The sequence below is a fragment of the Platalea leucorodia genome (genome assembly GCF_965183815.1).
Source record: "Platalea leucorodia genome assembly, chromosome: 8".
Classification (NCBI taxonomy): Eukaryota; Metazoa; Chordata; class Aves; order Pelecaniformes; family Threskiornithidae; genus Platalea; species Platalea leucorodia.
The window spans coordinates 3,316,534-3,338,846 of NC_138830.1; the positions used below are offsets into that span (position 1 = coordinate 3,316,534).

Genomic DNA, 22,313 nt, shown 5'->3' on the forward strand with positions numbered 1-22,313 from the left:
TCAGGGGACAATTTATAGCAAGTGTATTGTCCTGGGGCTGGCCCATGACTGCTCTGCAGTCCTAAGTTTTCTTTTTCTGTCCTTCACACCCACGAGATACAACCACGTTCCAGCCCAGAGCCATGTGGCCGTGCTGACCCAGTGCTGAGCCCAAGCTCACAAGACCTGCTGAAAAATAAGGTATATGAGCTGATTCTGCAGTATCACGGTGAGGTGACTTTTTGGGAAGAACCTTTCTATTCGGCCACCAAGCGTGAATACCTGAACATACATGCTCATCTTTGCAGAAACAGGGATGGATAAATAATTCGGGGAGGTCTGGAAACATCCAAAGGCTCTTAGAAGCCATGGTCGTAGCTATTTAACTTCTGTATGGACCTCACAGGAGCTCATACAGATTTCAGAACTGATCCTTCTTTCAGTAAAATCAACAGCGAAATCCTCATTAACTTCCACAGCAACTGAACAAAATCACTACATGCAAAATCTGTCTTTTTTTTTTTTGTTTTAAATAATGCAGTTAAAGTGTTATCAGCTCACACAGGCTTTCGCGAACCTCTTGTTAATTGAGCTCTGGTACTGTCACCTCTGGTTGCCAGTATTATGAAGTTCTGTTTGAAAAAAAGTTACTGGCTCTTACAGCTGTAAAGTAGAAAACCTGAACACTAACTGCCCAACCCTATAGACTTAACAACTCCACATTTACCATTTTTTTAAATGCCATCATTCTAAAGCTAAGCTCATAAACGCTGAGTGCCTGGCGTTGCTGACGCTGAGAGGGGAAAATTCAGATGACCGAGAAAATCCAGCTGTTCCTCTCCGGAATTTCCAGCAAGCGAGTGGCTCAGCTGTACGCCTCTTCCCTTCCAGAATGGAGCAGAGCAGAGCAGGCTCACAACTGCTGGAAAGCAGCATTGTGTCTTTGACATATAGGTCAACGTATAGATTTGAGGATCAGACAGAACTGAATGTTCCTTTTTTAAAAAAGATTTGAACATAAAACTCACTACAGCATATTAAGGCTGCGGACTGTGGTACAAACCTGTTCTTTGCATCAGCGTAATTACCAGGGATTTTTTTTTTATGTAGAAGGCTCTTTTTTTCTGAATTTTGGACTTATGTACAAATAACTACAAGCATATCTCAAAGCACATTTTAGTGCCTGATAGTGCTCATAAATCAGGTAGTTATGCTTGTAATAATTTCTGTCAGTGGGTGTTCCTGTGCCTGAGAAGGTACGCAAAGCTGGAAGGTGAGATGAGCCATGATGAACATTAAAGGTCCGGAAGCAGATCGATAGCTGTGTAAATTGTCAGGGCTTCACTGATTGCAATGGCCCTATGCTAAATACTAATTCAGCTGCTGCTAAAAAAAATGCCATCGGCTGAGCATCTGGTCACTAAGAGTGGAGAATGCAGAATGAGGTATCGGTGTTACCTCCACACTCAGCACTCGCATTGACCTGCAGAATTGACTCCGCGTGGTGCAAAAAGGTAAAATTCCCTGTTTATTCACGGCTTTTGAGATCTCCGCCATTGGCTGGAGTAGTGCATGTGGGTACGCACGTGGGGAGAAAGATGCGTATACATACAAGAAGGCATTTTCCATGACAAACAAATACTTACATGGCTTTTACTGCTGTGATGGTACTTTTATCTTCAATTGGAAAAAAAAAACAACCAACCCTAACATTTCAAGATACTGTATGAAAATTACTTGTACAAATTTGTTGCACTTCCATGAGGTTTTTCATTCATCCCAATAGCAAGGGAAACTCAAAATAGGCTTTAATCCACAATTTACATACAATACTTACATTCCTTTTAGAAACTAAAGCTTATTACAGAAATTATAGTTTCCCATGTGTATGAGTTACTGAGAATTATAATATCAAAAGGAGTGACGCCAGGTTGCACACAAAAATCTACACTTCCCAGGCGATTCTCAACATTTTTTTCTAAACATTTTCCGCCAGATAAAAGTTCATTACCTTGTTCTCGCCATTTCCCATTTCACAAAGTGAAGTTTGTACTGAATCTGTACGTAAGAAATCAATTATACCATAGCATTCACAGAAGGTAAGAGAAAAGGGACTTTGCGCATGGCTGGTGGTGAACTCGGTGATTCTGCTGCGTCGTTCCCGTGAACGCCTTATCAAATGCCACTAATTTCTAGTCTGCATACAAAGGTATTGATGTGCCAGAATTAAATCAAATTAGAATGTTTAGCGTAAAAGCCCGTTTGCGTGTTTCAAATTGTTCATATTTATTTGGAGGCCTCAGAAGGACATCTTAATCTTACAGTGTTATTATTTCAAATAGAAAAAGAGATTTTTAATGTTATTTGGAGAAAGTCCCTTAGCTTACAGACTGAAAAAAAAGCAGAACTGCTGCAACAGATATTTTGACAAGAACTTTGAATGAAAAATAACAGAACCTCTGCAGGGAATTTCCCATTAATCTAATTTATTTGGGAGCACATTTTCACAATAATAATTAAATTATCTAATGTTCGCTTACATTAAAAAGCGATCATCTGTAACAGTTCATTACTAGAAAAAAGGGGGAAAAAAGGCCAATATTTTAAACTAACACCACAGGAAAAAACCAACAACTTACAAACATCAAAGGAACGCCATGATGTTTGACAGCTTCTTTTGCATTCAGCTGTTTCATCTCTTAGTGAAGTTGGCAACAGAAATTCCAGCATTTTCTGTGCAGTGGTGTCTTTAAAGCTGCAACGTGTTTATTTGTTAGACCTCTATTCATCCGGTTTTCAGGGCGTTTCAATAACCAAAATATCCAGTAACTAAAATCTTGTGACATAGGAATCCATGTTTAGTGGAGACATCGAAAACAACAGCTACATTTGCCTGGGGAGCATTATATTCAGGTGGTTCATCCATGCCCTGCAAGGCTTCGGTGGGTGGAGAATACCACGTATGACCAACTGAGATACCATTGAGCAAAATGCGTTTTTATCTGCTTTATTTCTCCTAGAAATGTCAGCACAGCACATTATATTGCCTGTAATTTTAATAGATAAACGAGACAATGATTCCATTGTTATTTTTTTCTCAAAATGGTAGAATACACTTTCTTAAAAAGGTCTGCAAACATATTTACAAAAGTGTGAAAGCAATAAATGCAGGCTTTTTATATTTTTACTGAACTTCCAAAGACTGACTGATATCCTAATTTTATTGGAACTCTGGTCCAAGGATGATACAAGAAATTAAACATCACACTCAGTTTTGCTTTCTTGTAGGCTACCGTGGAAAACAAATTAAACAGATAAATATTTTAAAAAGAACAAACTTATATTCCATGAAGCATAATGAAGATACTCCAAAACCATTTCCTGTATTTTTATTTTGTTTCAGCTTTAAAACAACTCTTGGTCTTTCTTAATGTTGTGTTAAAATGTGGGACACCATCTTACTTTTGGAAAGCCAGCTGCTGTAATTTGATGAGAAAGTAGCCACTAAAATATCATTCACAGTATCTGCATCACAGGAGTGGACTTGTTTTGTGCAAACAGCAGTGATAAAATTTCTGTTGTTGCCTTCATCTTTCACATTTTAAATACTGTTGGCTGACAGAAATAAAGTGTAGTGTCATGCTTGGTTTACCTAAATCATTTATTTTGTAACTAATAAAAGTAAACAAGTACCAGATACTGTATATATAGAGATATATAGATATATGGCCACAAATAAACTATAGTAGAAAGTTATTTTGGTTTTGATAAAGTTAAGAAAAGCACATAAAATCATATTTCATGAATATCTTGTTTTATGGCCATCAATATTTTTGTATTTTTTCGTTTTGTTTCATCAACATAGCAAAATACAATCTTCCTATTAAACAATAATTATCAGATGGCAGACAATTCTTTTTATTGGTTTACATTGGCAGGTCACAGTCTAAAAGCACAACCACATCAGGCAGAAATTGCACACAGACCGCCCTGGATTTTGAAGACTATTATTATGCTTCCACCGAAAGAGCTTCATTTAAAACTGGGGACTGTAACACACGCTAATTAAATATATAAATTTCTTTTTCTTTTTTTTTTTTTAAATAGCTAAATAAAATGACTGAAATCGCAGTACTTTATTTCGCTTTCAGCTTCAGTTTTAACGTGTGTGCTTGATGTTAGCGAACACACTTTGAACTTCCTAGCAATCGTTTATGAAAGTTCAATCACCCAAATAAAACCCACGTGATTTTTTTCCTGTCATGGAACACTGCAGATTTATTTCCATTAGGCCTGTTCCTTGGCTTTTTTTTTTGTTTTTGGTGTCGACATTTGCATTTTTAACTTACTCCTGCGGACTAGGGGAGATTGGCGTGTGACGCTATGACATCGCACAGTCACAATGCCAGTATTTCTGTAAGAAATGGTTGCAGGTGGGACTGGCCCATAAATATGCAGTTGTATTAGCCGTAGAAGGCATGTTCATGTCTTCAAAAACCAGACTGGTCTTAAGATATTACTCTTTATTTGAGACAGTTACCATTACTTCATTAAAAAATGACAAAACAGCAATAAACATTTTAGCTCTTTAATGAGCAAAGATCAGGTCTCTTAGCATTGGAATAATATTCGTTATCCAGATTATCTTTATTTCACTCAGTGACCAGTAATATGGCCAAGAAGTACAAAGTAATTTTCCATCAAGTAGTATACAATTTTTGTGTGTAATAAGCTTTCATTCTTGAAAAAGAGTAACTGAAAAGAAATGTTTCTGTTACTGCAGTTAGTTTGTCAGAGAAAGTTCTTCGCATTATCTTACAAACTATCAAAATTGCTAGTAATTTGAAAAAATGTAAAAAAAAATCACATAACTTTAGTCTAATAGAAATATAGTACAGGTAAGAGAGAAAGTATTTATCAGGGATGTGCTCTTAAGTCCATCTCAATTATTTCTTTTATATAAATGTACATCTGATTACATATACAAACATTTTGAAAGGACCGTGGTATATAATTACTGGAAAGCAACAGGGGAATGAAAAATTTCTTGTGATTTTAGAACATTCATTTCAAATCACACAAACATATGTAGTATTCAGATTTTAAAATTTCCAGTTGTTGGCTCTCTCCCCGTTCTTACACACCCTCTTTTTCTACGCTGTTGCCATCTGGTCTAAAGAATTCATTTGAATGGCAAAGCTAATGTATAGCAAAAAGGGAATTGACTTTATCTTAAAGCACTGTAAGTAAAGTTTGTAACATGCAACATGAGTTTGAACAATAAACTGAAAGGTGTAATCAGAGCGGTAATATTGGGGCATTTTTATATTGCGAAATATCATTGCAATTAAATTTTTGGACACACTTTACCTTACCAATTTGAACTAAATATGTTGTAACTAAATCTCAGCAAATTATAAATCCTTCATCAAAGGAGATTCCATTAAAGTTATAGCTATGTTAAAGTTAGAAATTATTTAGGTGGAAAGGAAAAAGAGCATTAATAATACAGATTTTTTGTCTGGGATTCGTACCAGCGAGGGTTCACCACTGTGTACCTAGAATGCCATAAGTACCTTTAAGAACTGTTGCAATTCCTTCTGTTTCTGAAGCTACCGTGAAATATTTTACTGTACTTACTTTTGCCCCTTTAAAAAACTTCTTTAGGTTGTGCCAATTGATGGAGAAAGCTTCTATTAAAAACTCCAATGAGATGAGAAGAATTTTAATTACGGCTTAATCAGCAGCACAGCCACCAAGCATATAAATTATCATGCACATCGTGCTAAAAATATCCAGTTTCCTTTATTCCCACAACTTTTATACTGACAGCACTTATGTGATAATGTTGTACCTGCCAGGCTGTAAAACTTCTTTGACTGGCAGATTTCAGCAGGGGCCCCTTTCTAAGGCCTTAACAGCATTGGTGCTTTGTGTACTTATTCAAATATGTAAATATGGTCTACACAAGAAAACAGGTCCAAATAAAAATTGGTGAAAATTATCTGACATTCCGTTAGTGTGTCCCTTGTGCATATTTATAGGTTTTTAAAATTTTCAGTCATAGTTCTTTCCTGTTTGTGTTGCACATGCCTAATTCCATTATGTAACTTAAATCTTCAAAAAATTAATACTTGAATGTGAATGAAAAAGTATCATTCAGGACAACTGCTTGGAGCAATTGCAAACAGTTGGGTTTTTTGTTTTCTCTTTTGTTTGTTTTGTTTGTTTGTTTCTTAAGTTCATTTGATATATGTACAATTCATTTTTTTCAAAACCCCAAAAGTTCTTGATATGTATATTCACATAATATTCCTCGATATTTAAATAGCAAGAGTCTTGTAGGTTGAAAGCCAAGTAATCTTCAGTAATATCACCTACTGTAATCCATCAAAAAATAAAGTTTGTTTCGTCTTGTCTGGCTATACCCTGGTTGTTGAGTGTGAATGGGGGTGGGGATGAGGATGGGGCAGAGTATTGTTCTGTCCTCCGGTAAATGTGTTGAATGTGTGTAGGGGTTGAATCCCTGGTATAGTGTTGGGGATCATTGTGATGGTGTTGGGTGTCATTAAGGGAATATCATCAGGAGACCTTCTCATAGCTAGCGTGTAGTCTGGGGGACAGGCGGTCCTAAGAACCACCTCATGTGGATGGATGGACTCACATTCATGATCCAAGTCAGTGTGCTTCATTTGGAGGGACATTATCTCCTCTTCTTGTGCATGGGTGAGATCATTGGTAGTAGTACGTTGTGGGCTACATCTCCTATGAACATCATGTCTCCGCTTGTCTTTTTTGTAGTACAATGCTGCAAAGGCCAAAATGTTCAGGAACAGCAAAGATGCACCAACTGCAATAGTAACGCTCAATTCTGTTGAATAGTCCCTTTGATCCACTGAAAACGGGCTTGGTTGTTGTTTGGGATCGTCTTGTTTGGCTGTAGGAAAGGCTGAAGTAACAGAAACAGAATTTTTCCTTGTTGGTCTGAAAGTATTATCAGTTGATGGCACTTTAGTTGTGGTAGAGGTATACTGTGAAATGTCGTTAAGATTGTGCAGATGAGGTACCAGTTCCAACCAAAGGTTCACTTTATTGGCCCTATAATGTTCTTTAACTCGTGGTTTTAATCCAATGTGAAGATACAGTTGGTCTTTCTGAGAATATCTGGTCCATGCTACTTCTTCAAAACGATTTGGTTTTGTATGGATGAATTTTGTATCTTGCGGCACTGGTTGATTTGGGTCACTAAAAAAAAAAAATAATCTCCAATGTTACAAAGTATTTCAAAAGGAATTAGAAAATTAACATAATTAAGATTTTGTACTTAATGTTTAAGTCTGCCATTGGACAGAGCAGAATGCTGTTTCCTAAAATTAGAGGCCTTAATAATCTTGATTAGAAACAGCATTATGCAAACGAACCCTTCTTTTGCACAGACTTCAGTGACTTCCCCAGCTCCCCCAAATGCTAGTATCTCTCACACAGAAATCTTTTGCTGCTGTGGACAGATTGCCAGCAATGTGGTAATGCGGGCAAATGCCTATGAGAGACCCGTGTGAGAGGACATTAAGCTTTGCTTTTCGTTTTTAGTAACAGAAAGCTCATAAAGCTCAGCATTTCAGTTCATAGGCAGTACCTGTGGCCTTCCAGAGGTGAAAGACCATGGCAGGCCGTAACTCAGTATAACACATGGTGACTTAGAGTCCAACGGCCGAAGGTAGAAAAGTGTTTTGAACTACCAGTGAAAGTCAAATTAATGAAAATGACAAAACTTTTCAAGTTTAAAGTTACACATTTTATGGTCAGAAATGTCAATCTAAAACAAAATACATTATTAAAATAAGCTGTATTATATTTGATGCAATATTTATGTAATTTTCTGTCTCATAGGATGAAAATATTATCAGTGCTGGGGTAAAGTCAGTTACTAATGTAACCATTTTTAACTATACACATACGTTAAACGCTTAGTTTTGCACCCTTCTGGAGATCCCTTAATCATTTTTTGTGTAGAAAGTATTTTTTTAATTTCTTCACGCAGAACGTTCGCAAAGATATTTCTTCCCTCTTTTTGCTGGAACGTGTAAGTGAGCTGAGGGACATTACCATAAGCATAAACAACCAACCCAATTCTTAATCTCTTGTTCATCCTACAAGTACAGAGGCATTCCCAAGGGAGCTAACCAAGGGAAAGCACTGCATCATTACATCCTGAGTTTGTATACAGGACTATTCACTATCTGGTACTCACCCGGTCTTTGCAAAGTTTGTCCAGTACGTCATCACTACCGCACTTAGCATGACATCGTTCTTGGAGAAATTACAAGGAAATAATTCAGTAGGACCAATCATGGGGATTCCTAGTACGTAAGGAACCTCATCTCCATGGGCTGCATCTGCCCATGCAGGTACCTGATCTGTCTGGCAATGATGGTAGAAGGCATAGAAATATGTAGGCGATCCAAAATTTGAGTGAAGATCTGCTGTAGCCACTGCTGGTGCAACCCACTGGTGATCAGTAAACAAAGCCAGCAGTGTTTTCCTTCTGGTCTCAGGATTGTGTCGATCTGCCCAGTCCGTGTACATAAATTTAATCGTTTCCCTCAATATATCTTTGCCTTCAGGGTATCCGTATAAATTATCAACAAAATTAGAAACTGCAAAGTCAAAATCACTAGCTGATATGCCATCTTCACTATCCACAATATTTTCAACAAATTTTAACCCTTCCCCTTGGTTAACTCCCAACATGATGTCATAATTGAGGAATTCTCCTTGTTCCATCAATATCTGAGGATCATCTGGTATCACGTCGCCATCAATTACTGGTCCAAAGGCTATATGGTATCTTGCTGGTTGAATGTCCTGGTCGACAAGTTCTCTGTAAGGCTTCTTCTGTAGACAGTCTACCAATTCTACAGTGTCTGACATGTTGCAACCGACTTTTGTAGCCAACATCCTGGCGTATTTTGCAGGCTGAAAACTCACTGCCCAGCTGGAGAGAGCTGTTCCGCTTTGAGCTATTGCTCTTTGAAAAAGTCCTGTGGGGAGAAATATTTAAACACTACTGAAGTGACCTTGAAACAAGCTACATACTTGAAAGATTCAAAGGAGTTCTTTGAAACAATAGAAAACTTTAACAGAAGAGATACTTGAATCTTAATAGTACTTAAATACACAAGGTGGTGAGATCTGACTCTGTCGTTGTACCTACAGATAATGTATACAAAATAAATGCAATATGCGCAGAAATTGAAGCAAATGGTTCTACCTCAATGAAGTCCAGCTGAGGAACAGATTTTCAAAAGAAACTCAGGAAGAAAAAGAAGTGGCATTACCTTCTGTAGGATAACACTATTAGCTTGAAAGAGATTCCTAAAGTTACAGCAATTTATAGGTTGGAGGAAAAGCCAACAAGTCTCTGAAATGGATTGAATTTCTGGATATTGTTCAAGTCGTCAGCAGCATGCGTGGATACAACTATCGGTTAAATAAACCTAATATACTGCTTTTTTATGTTTTGTTAAACTTGGTTTGAGAGGTGCAGTGCTTTTGAATTGTCTGTCATAGCAAGAGTTTGTATTCAGGAGTAATAGATGCGAAGGTACTAGGCAGCTATGAAATTTATAAGTGTCTAAGAGTCAAGATCCTTTCTTGTAAGGAATTTTTTTTAATGAAGGTTTATAGCGATCACTCTTACATAAAAAAGGAAATGATATATTTTACACTATTTAGCTTTGTAATTCAGAGATTTAAACATATGTTCAGGTATTCATTTAGGGGGGAGAGAGAGCATGATCTGGCGCTGCATATAAACTTGTAGCAAATCCCAAAGACTTCGGTGCAATTAATTTGAATTTATGCTGATTTAACTAGCATTCTGGACCAGGAATTCTACTCATAGAAATAACAAAATATGTTTAAATTGACGTTTTCTTCTCCCTTCTGTAAGCATTTTTGAGCATACCACAGATGAAAGCCTCACCCCCTTGTAGTCAATGAATCAATCCAACTTTTTTGCTATTGACTTTAATGCAAGCAAAACTCTATCCTTGTTCCGATACTTCTTGTGCTCCCTTTATGTTGGGGCTTTGCCTTTTCCCGCTCCCTTTAGGGAGGGCAGTTCAGGTTCTGAAAGAAGTTTTGAGTCTGAACCTTGCGCAAAATAATGCTCATCTCTAATGATGAAAACTTAGACTTTGTTTGGGTAACTGTGACCTTTCTGGGTTTTTTGCATTTTCATGGAAGTGCATCCAGTTCATTTCAGTAGCACATCTTTGGCACTAATTACTAGAAAATATTTTATACTGGACCCTGCCTCCTATAGCTCGCTGTGGGTAATACAAAATGGTCTATAGCATCGTAAGTTATGCTGATTCAAGATATATGGGTCAAAATGTAATTTTACTTATGCTGATAGGCACCTGGAGTAATTCCACTGACTTTGGTGGAGTTGCTTGGGGACTGGAAGTGACATCTGGTCTCACTCGCTTAATCTTCCTAAGAATGTATCTTTGCTCCAATGCTTGATGAATAGCTGGATACTCCCACTAAAGGAACTGGAGTTAAGGTGCTCAGTTTACCTCAGAATTTTATTCCAATAATGCAAAAGATGGCTTTTACTTTGATGAGTAATGTATTTCTATTGATAAAAAACTTCCACAGCCTCTAAATCAAGCCAGAGACATGCCTTTACAGCCTCTATTGCAGTACCAGACCCTGTACGCTCAGAGGTTAGTTGGAATCGGTTGCTGGCAAGAAACGTTTTACAAGCTTCTGAGGAATTTTAAATTCATTCTAGACTGTATTAGGTCCAAATCCCAAAGTCTTAAAATCAGATAAGTGTAGGGACTAAAATATGTAAACTCAAGCCTCTCCTTAAATTTATGAGAAGTCATATCCAAGATATTACTTCCTTGCAACATATGAGTAAAAAATAAGAAAGAACTTGAGCTATAAAGCAGGTAAAAATATATTTGCATGTTTACAAGGTCAGATATTGAGCTAGCATAAATCAGCTCAAAGTCAGTGGAATTACCACAGAGGATCCAGGCATTGTAATAAATGTAACTAAATGACAAAACTGAATTTTCACAAAGATATATTTCATGATACTTCATAATGTTTCTTTTTTGCATATTGTGTAAATCTATTTTTATTGCTTTATTAAATATCTCTGAACAAGGACAGAAAGTGTAAGCTACGTATTAAGAAACTGCTGATATAAACACTATGGCTTGCTAAGTGCTACAAAAACATTAAATGTTGGCTTAAGTAAAAGTGGTCAAGTCCTCTGGCCATAAAGTTATCTTAGGAAATAAAACTAAACATCCCTCCTTCTGCTGAAGAATGCTTACGGAAATATTCCTTCTCTCAAACCATTTGGTGAAAAATGAACAACAGTATGAAAAATTACTTTCGTTCTGTCACATAATTCCTGGCAGAAATTGGTACCACACAGGATGGAGAACTACATTTTTATCTGATAATGTGCACGATTATTATAGCTTATGGGCTTCAGACTGATGGAAAGAAGATTTAAACGTTCGATGGACCATATCGCTTTGTGACTCCGATTCAAAGTCTCGCCAAAGTAAATAATAATAATTTGCATATATTCATCTACATTTCCAGAGCACTTTCTAAAGATGGGTGCTGTTCTGCCCACTTGCAGATGGGCAGCTATGAAGAGCACCATCTTGAAAGAGGCTGAATGCATCCTCTCAGCTACCAAGGGATCCTTTCAAAGGGAAAGGAAGGAAGCAAAGAGAGCATCTGAATTTACAGCTTATGAAAGAGACTGGTTAATAATGTGAAACAAAAGGTTTTTTGAAACCATTAAGATATTCGAAAATATTTGAAAACATGAAATAACTTCTCTTATTTGAAGCTAACCAATTTTTATTTTAATACTTTTTTTAATGACAGGTCTACCCATCCCCAAATGAAACATAACAGACATGGGGGTGTGGCGCATTATTCTGTTTAATCCAAATTTCAATAAAGCATGTTTTTGCTTTCTCTTAAAAGAAATGCTCAAAAATTTACTTTTACAATGAGATTTTACGTATACCTCCCTAAGCCCTCTGCAGTCCCCTCCCGAATCCTTTGATCTGCTATGTTGGCAAATTACTGCATCAGTTTCCCCAAACAAATGCTGCTCCTGGCAGGATTCTGGCATGTGTTAGAATATGACAGGGTAAAATATGCTGGTAAGAGGCAACACATGACTGTCCAGATACTGTAAATGTGGCATTTCGCATTAATGTCACGTTACATCAAGAAGACCAAGATTACGTTCAACTAAGAGTTAGGGGAGGATAAACCAGGTCTCCTCATTCAACCTTAAGCTAAATCCTCTATGACAAAAGTTATTTTTGTGAGTTCTGATGAAAAAAGATGGTGCAGTGCAATCCTCATTACAGCGTAATGAGGTAATGCTTCCATCTTGTTCTTATAGGCCAGTTTATAAATATGTCCTATTTGATTGCAGGTAGTTATGGGAAAAAAGATTCCATTAAAAATCAAATTGTGGACATAGACTAAAATTTAAACCACAGTCTATTTTCTACTAGACTTTTCTTGTAAAAGCTATATTTTTCTCTCATTTAAAATAGTGTAAAGGCCTGATCTAAAGAATCCATCACTTCTCTTGACCTCAGTGCACTCTGCATCATGGCTTCGGGTAAATGCAGCTCTTTTAATGTCAGTGGATTATTTTTTTATGACTGGCCAATTAGTCCCCCATGGATACAGTGATATAAATTAGTGGAGGGTTGTATGCACAGGGCACAGTGTGGTGTCCCTGGTAAAACTAAACAATACAGATAAAAATGTGTGAAAACAGTGAGACAAAAGTAATGTGATCAATAAGCAATAGCCATGCAAATGAGAGAAACTGTGTGGAACCGTAGTGCAAAAATCATAGGAAAAAAAATCGGGTGCCTCAAACAGCATGTTTTTAATTTCCTGCTGTCTGCCTCAACTCGAGAGAAAAGGTGTTAGTTATGGAATAGGAAAAAACATATAGAAGAAAATCCATTTGCAACTTGGATGCTTTGACAATTTTGGATCATGCATGCAAAACATTCAACCATTCTTTTATTAGATGACAGCAAGGGAAGTTCATGCACTTTCAGACAAAAGATTTCTTAACTAGGTACTTGTTTCCTTCACACGAAATAATAGTTTTAAGCATTTCAGCTGTTAGCCTGAAAAGAGAGACTGTGTCATTTTCGTTTTCTTTAAATTCTGCTCCTCATGAGAAACTAAACATGCCTTTCATGACTGCCTGAATAGAGACGACCTCATCTACTGTGAGCATGACTGACTGGTTTTCCAAAAAGGACACCCTTAAGTAGGAAAGAAGAGAGACAAAAATGATGCACCCAGAAAATGCTGTTCAGAAGTCTGCTATAAAGTGTTTCTACAAAGCTCCATAGGGAAAAGAAGAAAGTGACCCAAAATTTAAACATGCACAGAAGAGGTGAGGGAGAAGGCAGTTTGTACAGCCTTTAAAAAGTTTGCTTAATATTGAGCTGAACTCAGCAGTTCATAGGAACAAAGAGAATATACAGAGCATCACATAGTACTAATGGCGGTGGCATGCAGACACCAAAATTGTCAAAATTTGCAACCTGCATAATACCTTTGGTTGAATTGCTCCAACGGTTACCTTCAGAATAATGGGATAAGGTCAACAGATTGACGCACGAACCGCCTGCACCAGATCCAAAAACAGTTATTCTTAATGGGTCACCACCAAAGAACCCAATATTTTCACTAGTCCATCGCAAAGCTTGAATAAGATCAAGGAGGCCATAGTTTCCTTTTGCTGCTTGGTCCCCAGTGCTCAAAAATCCTGTGAACATAAACGAAAAAAGAAAGGGTTAGCAAGTGCTCTTCTGAGTAATCCTGTTGCAATCTTCTAAGTAACATTTCAAAAGTAGATGCTGTGCAACGACATAATTTTCCATATTCACTGGACAACAATTTGCAATTTTGCACTCTTCCTGAAACAAATTATTTGGTATCCACTCTTTTGGCCATGATATATTAACGTAGGGAAGATGACGATACATCCCAGGCAAAATACTCGTCTAAGTCTTAACAGGTCACAAAGTCGGTGTTGATTGTACTACATTTAAGAGTAAAGGTTTAGCAAACAGATGTGCCGCAGTCATTTTGTAAGCGATTTGGTCAACTGTGTATTGCATTGCTGTACTTAGACGCAGCCGTGAACTTTGCGCATGCCTGACAGGCAATGGTTACGCTTGTCTGTAGACTGCGTTTGGTTATGTCCCGGCAACGCACTCTCTTTTCCTTTTTTCTCCCCCCAAAAATGCAGCTTATGTCACAGGACAAGCCGGGTTGAACAACGTGAGCAGCTCTCAACTCCCTGAGCTCTGTCCCATAGTCATTAACCTGAGTTAATTGAATCTACATTAAATGGATAAAGACAATTTAAGCTGTTTCCATGACCCCTTAACATGAAAAAGATAAGAGCTCAGGGGTAATCCAGAGAGCACAAGAATTGCTCCCTTTTATTCACACTGGAAGAAAAACGGCGGAACGTGTCAGGTGCAGGAACGACTGTTTTACACTTTACCCCCAGCAGTACCCCCGTACTTAGTATTGCTGTTACTCCTGTCATTAGAGCCTACTGACTCTAAAAGGCCGGCGCTAAAAACTTTGAAGCAAGTCTCTGTTGATAAAAGACATTGCTTTGCTTTTGGATCCCATTTGTTGACATTTGCAATTTTCTCAGCTTAATAAACAAATGTCTAAATAATACCAGCATTATGAAGTAGCCCAGCACCTCCATTTGCATATCAAACTGATTTAACGCTCACTAAATTGACAGTGTAACTGTTTTTCAGTGCATGCTTTGTAGAGAAATGCAACCATTACAACACTTATTTCCACATTAATTAGATATTAGTGGGTCTTCTGGTCTCGTCAATGTTCCACTGATTTAACTCTCTTGAGTGCAGACAGCCTACTCAAAAGAAGTTTACAGTAGTTTTTCAGACAAATGGCTCTCAAAGGAGTCCTACTGTTTCATTATGACAATAAAAGCAGCTTTTGAGACATTTCTAAGAAGAAAGACACGTGTGTGTATACATATATAAAGCAAGGATTTAACAAGAATACAGGTAGGTGCGTGCAGGTACCTGCATTCCTGTATATAATGAACATACCATTTGTTACTTTATTATTATTCTGATTTGACTTCAGATGGCAAGCTTACATTTGCTAGTCTGTCGTATGTGTAGACATTTATACTAACAGGCCTTCTTTGCTGTAGACTGCACTGGCAGCTAATTGGCCTCGCTGCCTCCGTAGTTGAGCTGTGCTCCGATCAGGGCGAGCAGCTTTGTTTGTGTAGGTCAGTCCTGGGTTTTGTTACCATGGAGAGGGAACGGGAGAGTGGCATAAGGTGCCAGGCCAGCAATTCTCCCACTTCCAGACCTAATGTACCAAGTCTAATGGGCATGCTTCGTTCACTGTAGCCATAGTAAATTGTTACTCTGTTACTAGACTTTAAAATAACGACTATTCTACAACTAAAACCTGCCACGTTTACTACTTAACTGCATAAAAAAGCAAAGTAGCATCACTACCATAGAAAAGAATACCACCTTGATATTCAGGGAAGGCCCAGAAAGGAAGTCATAAATATAATTAATTCATTCTCATTTTATTATTACAGCTCAGTACTGAGTTGAGATGAGCATGATGTTATTTTACTCTGCTTCCCTCTCTTTCATTTTCTTCCGTGTAGCCAGAGGGGCTGGTGTGCCTGCCTACGTGAAAGGATGGCCCCAGTATAGTTCTTCCCGCACAGCAGCATTCATTCCTGTCTTCACGCTCCAGTAAAATGTTGTACCCCGTAAATAGTTTTTAAGGACACAGAAAGATGATGTCTTTGAGTCTATGATAGCAAATCTAATGAAAGCTTCCTAACCAGTCTTGCTGCCTTTGTCAGCCTGCTTGGAGTAGAGGGTTGGTACCAGTGACTGTAACAAAATTAAAATGTAGGAATTTATGGGAACTACAGGATCCTGTGGCTGCACGTGCTGGGAAAGTCTTCCCCTTTCTTTGTGTACATATATGACTGTAGAAAATCAGTGGCAAATCAGTTCATCGTATTAAGCACATAAGTGACTGCACTGATTTAAGGAGGAACGATTGACACGGGTGGTCCTTGAAACACAGGCAGCAGTGAGATGGGAGCAGGTAGAGCAGTTACCAAAACTGTGCTCTAAACAAATCCTGCTTGGCTTTTTCCCCTTTCCCTGGCTTGCAGATTCCCTGAGCCTGGGCAGGACCCGCTCCCAGCAGAGCTGCAGCTTTGGTTCGAAAAGATCCCGTCGATTTCTCAAAGTGAGTCCAAGGCACTTATTAGGAAAAGAGATGGTAGGGTTATAGCTGAGATACAGGGTCCGCCCTGAAGGAAAACAAATGCCAACACTCAACCTTTCTGAAAAAGTTGTTTTCCATACTCTGCAGAATATGCAGCAAAGTGGGAAGCAAGTAAGTCTTTGCCTGGAAAAGCAACAGATGAAAATTATAGGTAAAGGTTTAGGGCAATCCCCTGCTGTTACATGAGTTCATATCAAGCCCCGAAGCTTGATGGGGAAACAGGAAACCCTTGGGAAACTATAAATATACTAGTTCTAAAGAATCTTTGCGAGAAGGATCTTAAAAAGAGAGCAAAAGAGGAAATGTCTCCTGTTGCTAAAAGTAACATCAGGAACCTTGCATTCAGTTCAGGAAATGTGCCAGAAGGGGGAGCTTTCAGTTTATTTAAAAAAAAAAAAAAAAAAAAAAAAAAGCAAAAGGAAAAAAAGGAAGTATTAGTAATATTCTCCTCATTCATCTATATTAGACAAATTATGACTTGTGTCCAGAGCAACAGCTCCGATGCAAAAGAAATATCTCACGCCTCCTCAGCAAGAATCACATTGGCTCACTTCCATATCTACACAAGATGGATGATTATTGATGTTGACTTTCATGACATGAAACATTTCTATCTCATTTTTCAGAACCATAAGAAGCCTGTTAATATCGCCACCTGTTCGGGCCTTTTTTCTTGTATGCAGTAGTATCAGCAGGGCTTAGAAGCATTCAAAATGTCATGAAATCAGAGATAGGACTGATAAAACAGACGAGGTTTTTCTTCCCAGTTTTGTTGTTTTGTTTTGTTTTGTTTTTTCCCTACCGAGGAGTGCCTCAATACAGATAAACTCATCTAACTAAACACCCATGGAGAAATGCTTTAACACACAGCGTCGTACCCGGTCTGTAGGGCTGTGGGTACAAGTACTTACTCCTATTTATCACTTAGATAAAAAAGAGATTGCAATAATACCTTTTGTCTTTATCCCAAGAGGAGCTTTCAGAATGTAATTAATATAGATACCATACATTTCCATGCATTTCTATGACACCATCATTATGCTATCTGGATATGAAGCTAGCAATTTTGAGTCACAGAGGTGAACCTGCTCTTGGTGAAAAGGGCTTCTATGTCTGACAGCTTGTCTGGTTTTTAAACTGTATCAGCTAGTCTATTAAAATATATTATCCCTTTCTGCAAATGCTGTCTTATTATTATCCTTGGATTGTCATCTCACCAAGAATGCTGCTATCATGTGCTACCACCTTTTGCTCTTGTAAAAAAAGTGAAGTAAATTATTCCTTATTTTAGTTATTCCAGGAAGACATTTGCAAAAAAACTTATTTTGGCATTATTCTCTGAAAAGGTCAGATTGAGCTAATTTTGTTCCATAATTAAGTCCTTCTACTGGAAATATTCCAATCATCAGCTGAACAATTGCTATTTTATATTCTGAATGGAGAGGTTATCTCTTCTTTTATCTCTTCCAAAGGAGCAGACTCTAATAGAATTATGGAAGTGAGGATGTGGTCTTTTGTGAGTTTAAGAAAGAGATTTATTAAGCTCATTTGGACCATTTCTCTGTTACATGTCCGTTAGACAAATAGGCAGTGTGCGCCACGACCAGGCCCCGTATTTTGTGTTAAGATAAATTTTAATGGTTTATAGGCTTATCTGCCTGGGTAATGATTTCTGCTTGCCATTCAGATAAATCTTTTTCTAATATGATGCCAGCATTTTTGAAGAGTAAATAAAATAATAGAGTTGGGAAAGTTACAATGTTTTGCTGAAAACCTGAGCAGACTGAATTATTTTAAGCTCTGGCCTAATTTGAACATTCAAATTAATGCAGAGGGGAAGGCCAAGACAGAATTTTTCCTAATGTAAGGGACTGCTACCACCCGCTGATGCAGTAAAAGACTAGGTGCGGGCTGGGGGACACGTAAGAGAGAACCAAACCTTCCCTCTGATGAGTCCTGCCCATCTAAGTGTTTCATAACCCAGTGAGCGTCATGACTGGAGTAAAGTAAGGAGAAGAATGTCTTGCTGGACAAAAAAAAATATCCGCCTGCGAGAAAATACACAGTAACAAATGCTACTCTAAAAATAAAACAGAAGAGCTTATGAAAACTGGTCTGACATGCTTAGAGGGGTTTTTCAAAGAGCGGTGTTACTGAAAGCAGAAACACTTAAGATTTTAATATTACCCACCTGTTTGGGCATGTGTTATAATAATTTAGCTACGTTTCCAGTTACAATTCCCTATGCAGTCAAATGTCATCTTTTATTTTGTTAAAAGCAAATGTTAAATGGTACAAGTGTAAATGCATCAATGCATAGTGGAAGAATACAGGCCATATTTTGAGGGAAGAATATATATTCCCTCTGGATTGCAAGTTCCTTGGCTACGACTTTAGTTTGACACCTTCTATTAATATTGAAGAGTAATTGCCATCTACAGAAAATTTCAGTTGCCCTTTAAACTATACCTACTCAGTTAGAACTGTGAGCAAGATAAGCAAATTTTAAGCAATATGGTTAAACTTAAAGAGCACATTTGTTTTCATCTTAGACTTCTCTCTTGAATTCGCATCAGCTAACTAATCTGAATGAATTACGTGGGCAGCAGCGCTGTGAACATTAATGCGTATGTGATATTCATGAAGCAGAGATACTGCTTCTCGCTTTGCTGACCAGCACATCCTAATATTAATAGTATATGTTAGTAATGGATAAGGGGTAAGGTGAATAAAAGGACTAGGAACTCCCATAAGGAAGATGTAGGAGAATATAAACTATTCAGTGCAAGAAAAATATTCCTTCGTAGACAACCGCAATATACCTCTGCTCGAGAATCAGATAAGCAAGTCTTCTGAAAATGCTGCTCAATCAGGAATTTTGTATCAAATTCACTTAATATACAAAAAAGTAATTGCAACATTAGCAAAGTACTCGTCTGTTTCTGTAGCTTTCTGCCACGTACATGTTAGTAGTGAGATTAATGATTTCAGAAGCGCAAGATGTGCCACGAGATGTGCAGAGTATCGTGCTACATTTTTATGCACTCTGTCCTAGCTGTTTAAGATACGTGAGACACTGCACGTATATAGAGATTTTAATTTTATGTATAAAAGATAAATTAATATGTCAGAATCTTTGCAGGTGGACACACTGTACTTTTAAACAATTAGAAGATAAAGGTTCTGTTGCAAAATACTTGTTAACAGATGTACATTGCCAGGCTGGATGGGGCTCTGAGCAGCCTGATCTGGTTGAAGATGTCCCTGCCCATGGCAGGGGGTTGGACTGGATGGCCTTGAAAGGTCCCTTCCATCCCAAAGCGTTCTGTGATTCTATACGTTATATGCATATATGTGCAAACTATTCACTTTTCAGGTAGTAAGGTTATGTGACTGGTCATATAAATGGCTTGAAAACTTACTTAGATTTTCTAGTGTCAGACCATAAACTTTATAAATTAAGGACAAGTATCTTCCATACAGATCGTCTGCACTGATTTTTTCAGCTCACAGCTCTGTTTTGGGATGTGTGAGGCTTGCATTTCTACTGTGATCAAGTTGTGACGACCAAAAGAGTTGAATGTGCCATATAACACCGATCAAAGGGATGGGGGGACCAGGAAGGGTTCTGATATGAGGCCAGTTTAATTGCAAATGTTCTAGGGCTGTGGAATTTTTTCTTTTTTTTTTTTTTTTTTTTTTTTTTTAACAAAGACTCTCAGAGAATGAAAATCCATCCATTCAATATGGTTGGACTATACGGCTGGCTTAAAAAGAACAGCTCAGAAACTGAAAAGGTTTTTGCGAGTAGTTGTTCCCACTCTTCACATAACCTCAGTCACTCAGTAAAAATGTAGCAAACAGCTCAACTCTTTTAACTGTCTTAATTAAGCTGTCTTACTGTAAGAACAGTACCTCAAGGTTAAGTGTATGAACAATAAACCGTACTGCGAGCAATGCAAAACAGCTGCAGTAATTCATTAACGTACCAAAGTGCTGCGTCTGTGAGGCAGAATTGCTTAAAAGTACCAACAGTACCAACTTCACTGGCCAGTGCTATTGCCCCAGCAATTAGCCTTTGGAAATTCCCATTCATTTCACCAAAGTAAACAATTTACAGAATTGAATCAGTAAATATAAGAACTTGTAACTACATCCTTTGGCATTTTGAAAGTATACATGGAGAAAAAGTGTGTGATGGTGTATAAACTTGGATGTGCTTTTTCAGCATTGCTGTTTCACTGCTAGAATTTTTAACGCTCCTCCCAGAGTACCAAATCCTTCAAATTAATATTAGTGAAGTGGCCAGAGCCTACAAAAAGGCTGGGCTTGCTTTGTGGCTTTTTGAAATAACAGAAGTTCTCCCTTCCTTGCATTTTACTTAATTTCTTTTCCCATGAGAGGCTAAACGAACTGAACACTGCAAGTTACAGAAGTCCCTTACAGCTGTTTCAGTCTGGCATCTGTCACTTGCTGGTGCTGGTGCATTACAGCAAACTTCCAGTACAGAGGCAGATTGCGAAAGACTGAAGTGTCTCCACACCGAAGCACTTTATTCCATTGTCAAAGATGTATTGGCACGACTTCACTGGGTGCAATGCAGCCCAAAGCGGGCTAATTCTTAGCCTTTTTCCAAAATACAGGTTCTCTTTCACAGGCTGTATCAAAGTCCTTTAAATGTCAAAAAAGTCTGGATGAAGCCAGACTTTTTCCTATCCTGGAAAATTATCCTCAACCATTACAGAAGGAAGAAAGATGCTTAGATTTACTGTGATGTTCTTGGCAAGTATGTCATAGATGTTGAAACAGTCTGAGATTATAATTTCCAGCTTTCTCTGAAGGCTGTGAGAAGAGGGTGACTCTCTTTGCCTTTAAGGTTTCAGTGAAGAGATGATAAAAGTCTGAGAGTGCTTGCAAAAGCTTTAGCTCCCTTTTCTGCATGTGGTCAATGGTTACTTTCCATTCTGCCTTGTCTGTCATGTCGGGACAGTTGCGGGCAGTCTCTCAAATTCTGGGTATTCCCAATGTGTGAGACATTCATGTATCGGTCCCCGTGACAACCCTGTGCTTGCGCGTGGGGTCGTGGGATGGGGCAGGCCCACACGATGAAGCTTTACTCGTTTGTAAGGCACCGAGCTGGCCGGTTCCCCTGCCTGCGGCACGGCGCGGCGCGGTGGTGTTTCTCTCCAGGTCTCCCAGCCCACGCGTCAAGCGCGAGCGGTTAGCGGGTCACCGCTCCCGCGGCGTGTGGCAGGCTTGTCAGACGTGGGGCAATGGTGAGAATACAAAAAGTCAGATGGTTGTTACAGCACTGTCAGCTGTGGAGACAAGCTGCACGGAAGCAATTCTCTAAGCCCGTGCGGCGGAGTTGGTATCGGGGTGGGAAGCGTCCGCTGATCCCGTGCTCCGCAGGCAGTTCTTGCAGCCAGCGTTTCGGCTTCAGCGCAGGGACCGTGGATAAAAGGGGCTTCAGCTGCCCTCTGCTTGTCAGACCTCTACTCTAAGTACAACACAGCCGGTCCCAAATGATCACCCAAGAGATCAGCTCTGCAGTAGTTTATTATAGATGATCTTTACTGAAGAGTCAAATGAAAGTCCGATAACAATCTCAGAGATACTTTGAAAGAGTTATATAAGCAACAGGGCTAGTCCACTAGAAGTGATCTTTAATACTGATTTCTGGGTACACTGTAAAAGGAAGAAAGAAAAGGAGGAGGCAAGTCTAGTCTCAGAAATACAGCTGCAGAAACTAATTTTACAGGATTTTAAGTGATACGTGCTGACACATACCGGAAAGTAGAATTAAGGCTTAAGAACTGATGAATGACATTTGGCATAGGTGGACACAAAAGGCGGCAGAAGTATGTTTGATTTGATTGTCTCCTCTTCTTCTTTAAAAATACAGAAAA

The 22,313-nt window shown here is 38.4% G+C and overlaps 1 protein-coding gene across 5 annotated transcripts in view; it reads right to left on the minus strand.

The window, feature by feature from the left end:
- Positions 1–6,401: 6,401 nt before the first annotated feature.
- Positions 6,402–22,313, minus strand: part of NLGN1 (neuroligin 1) — a gene marked incomplete at both ends in the record, with an annotated part of 311,850 nt that continues 295,938 nt past the window's right edge. For 3 of the 5 annotated variants that reach the window (XM_082319321.1, XM_082319319.1, XM_082319318.1), the window contains 3 exons: positions 6,402–7,224; positions 8,231–9,020; positions 13,628–13,840. In XM_082319321.1, coding sequence (XP_082175447.1) covers positions 6,402–7,224; positions 8,231–9,020; positions 13,628–13,840 — 1,826 coding nt within the window. The remainder of the gene's footprint in view (positions 7,225–8,230; positions 9,021–13,627; positions 13,841–22,313) is intronic. The other 2 variants (XM_082319320.1, XM_082319322.1) reach the window with 1 other exon arrangement.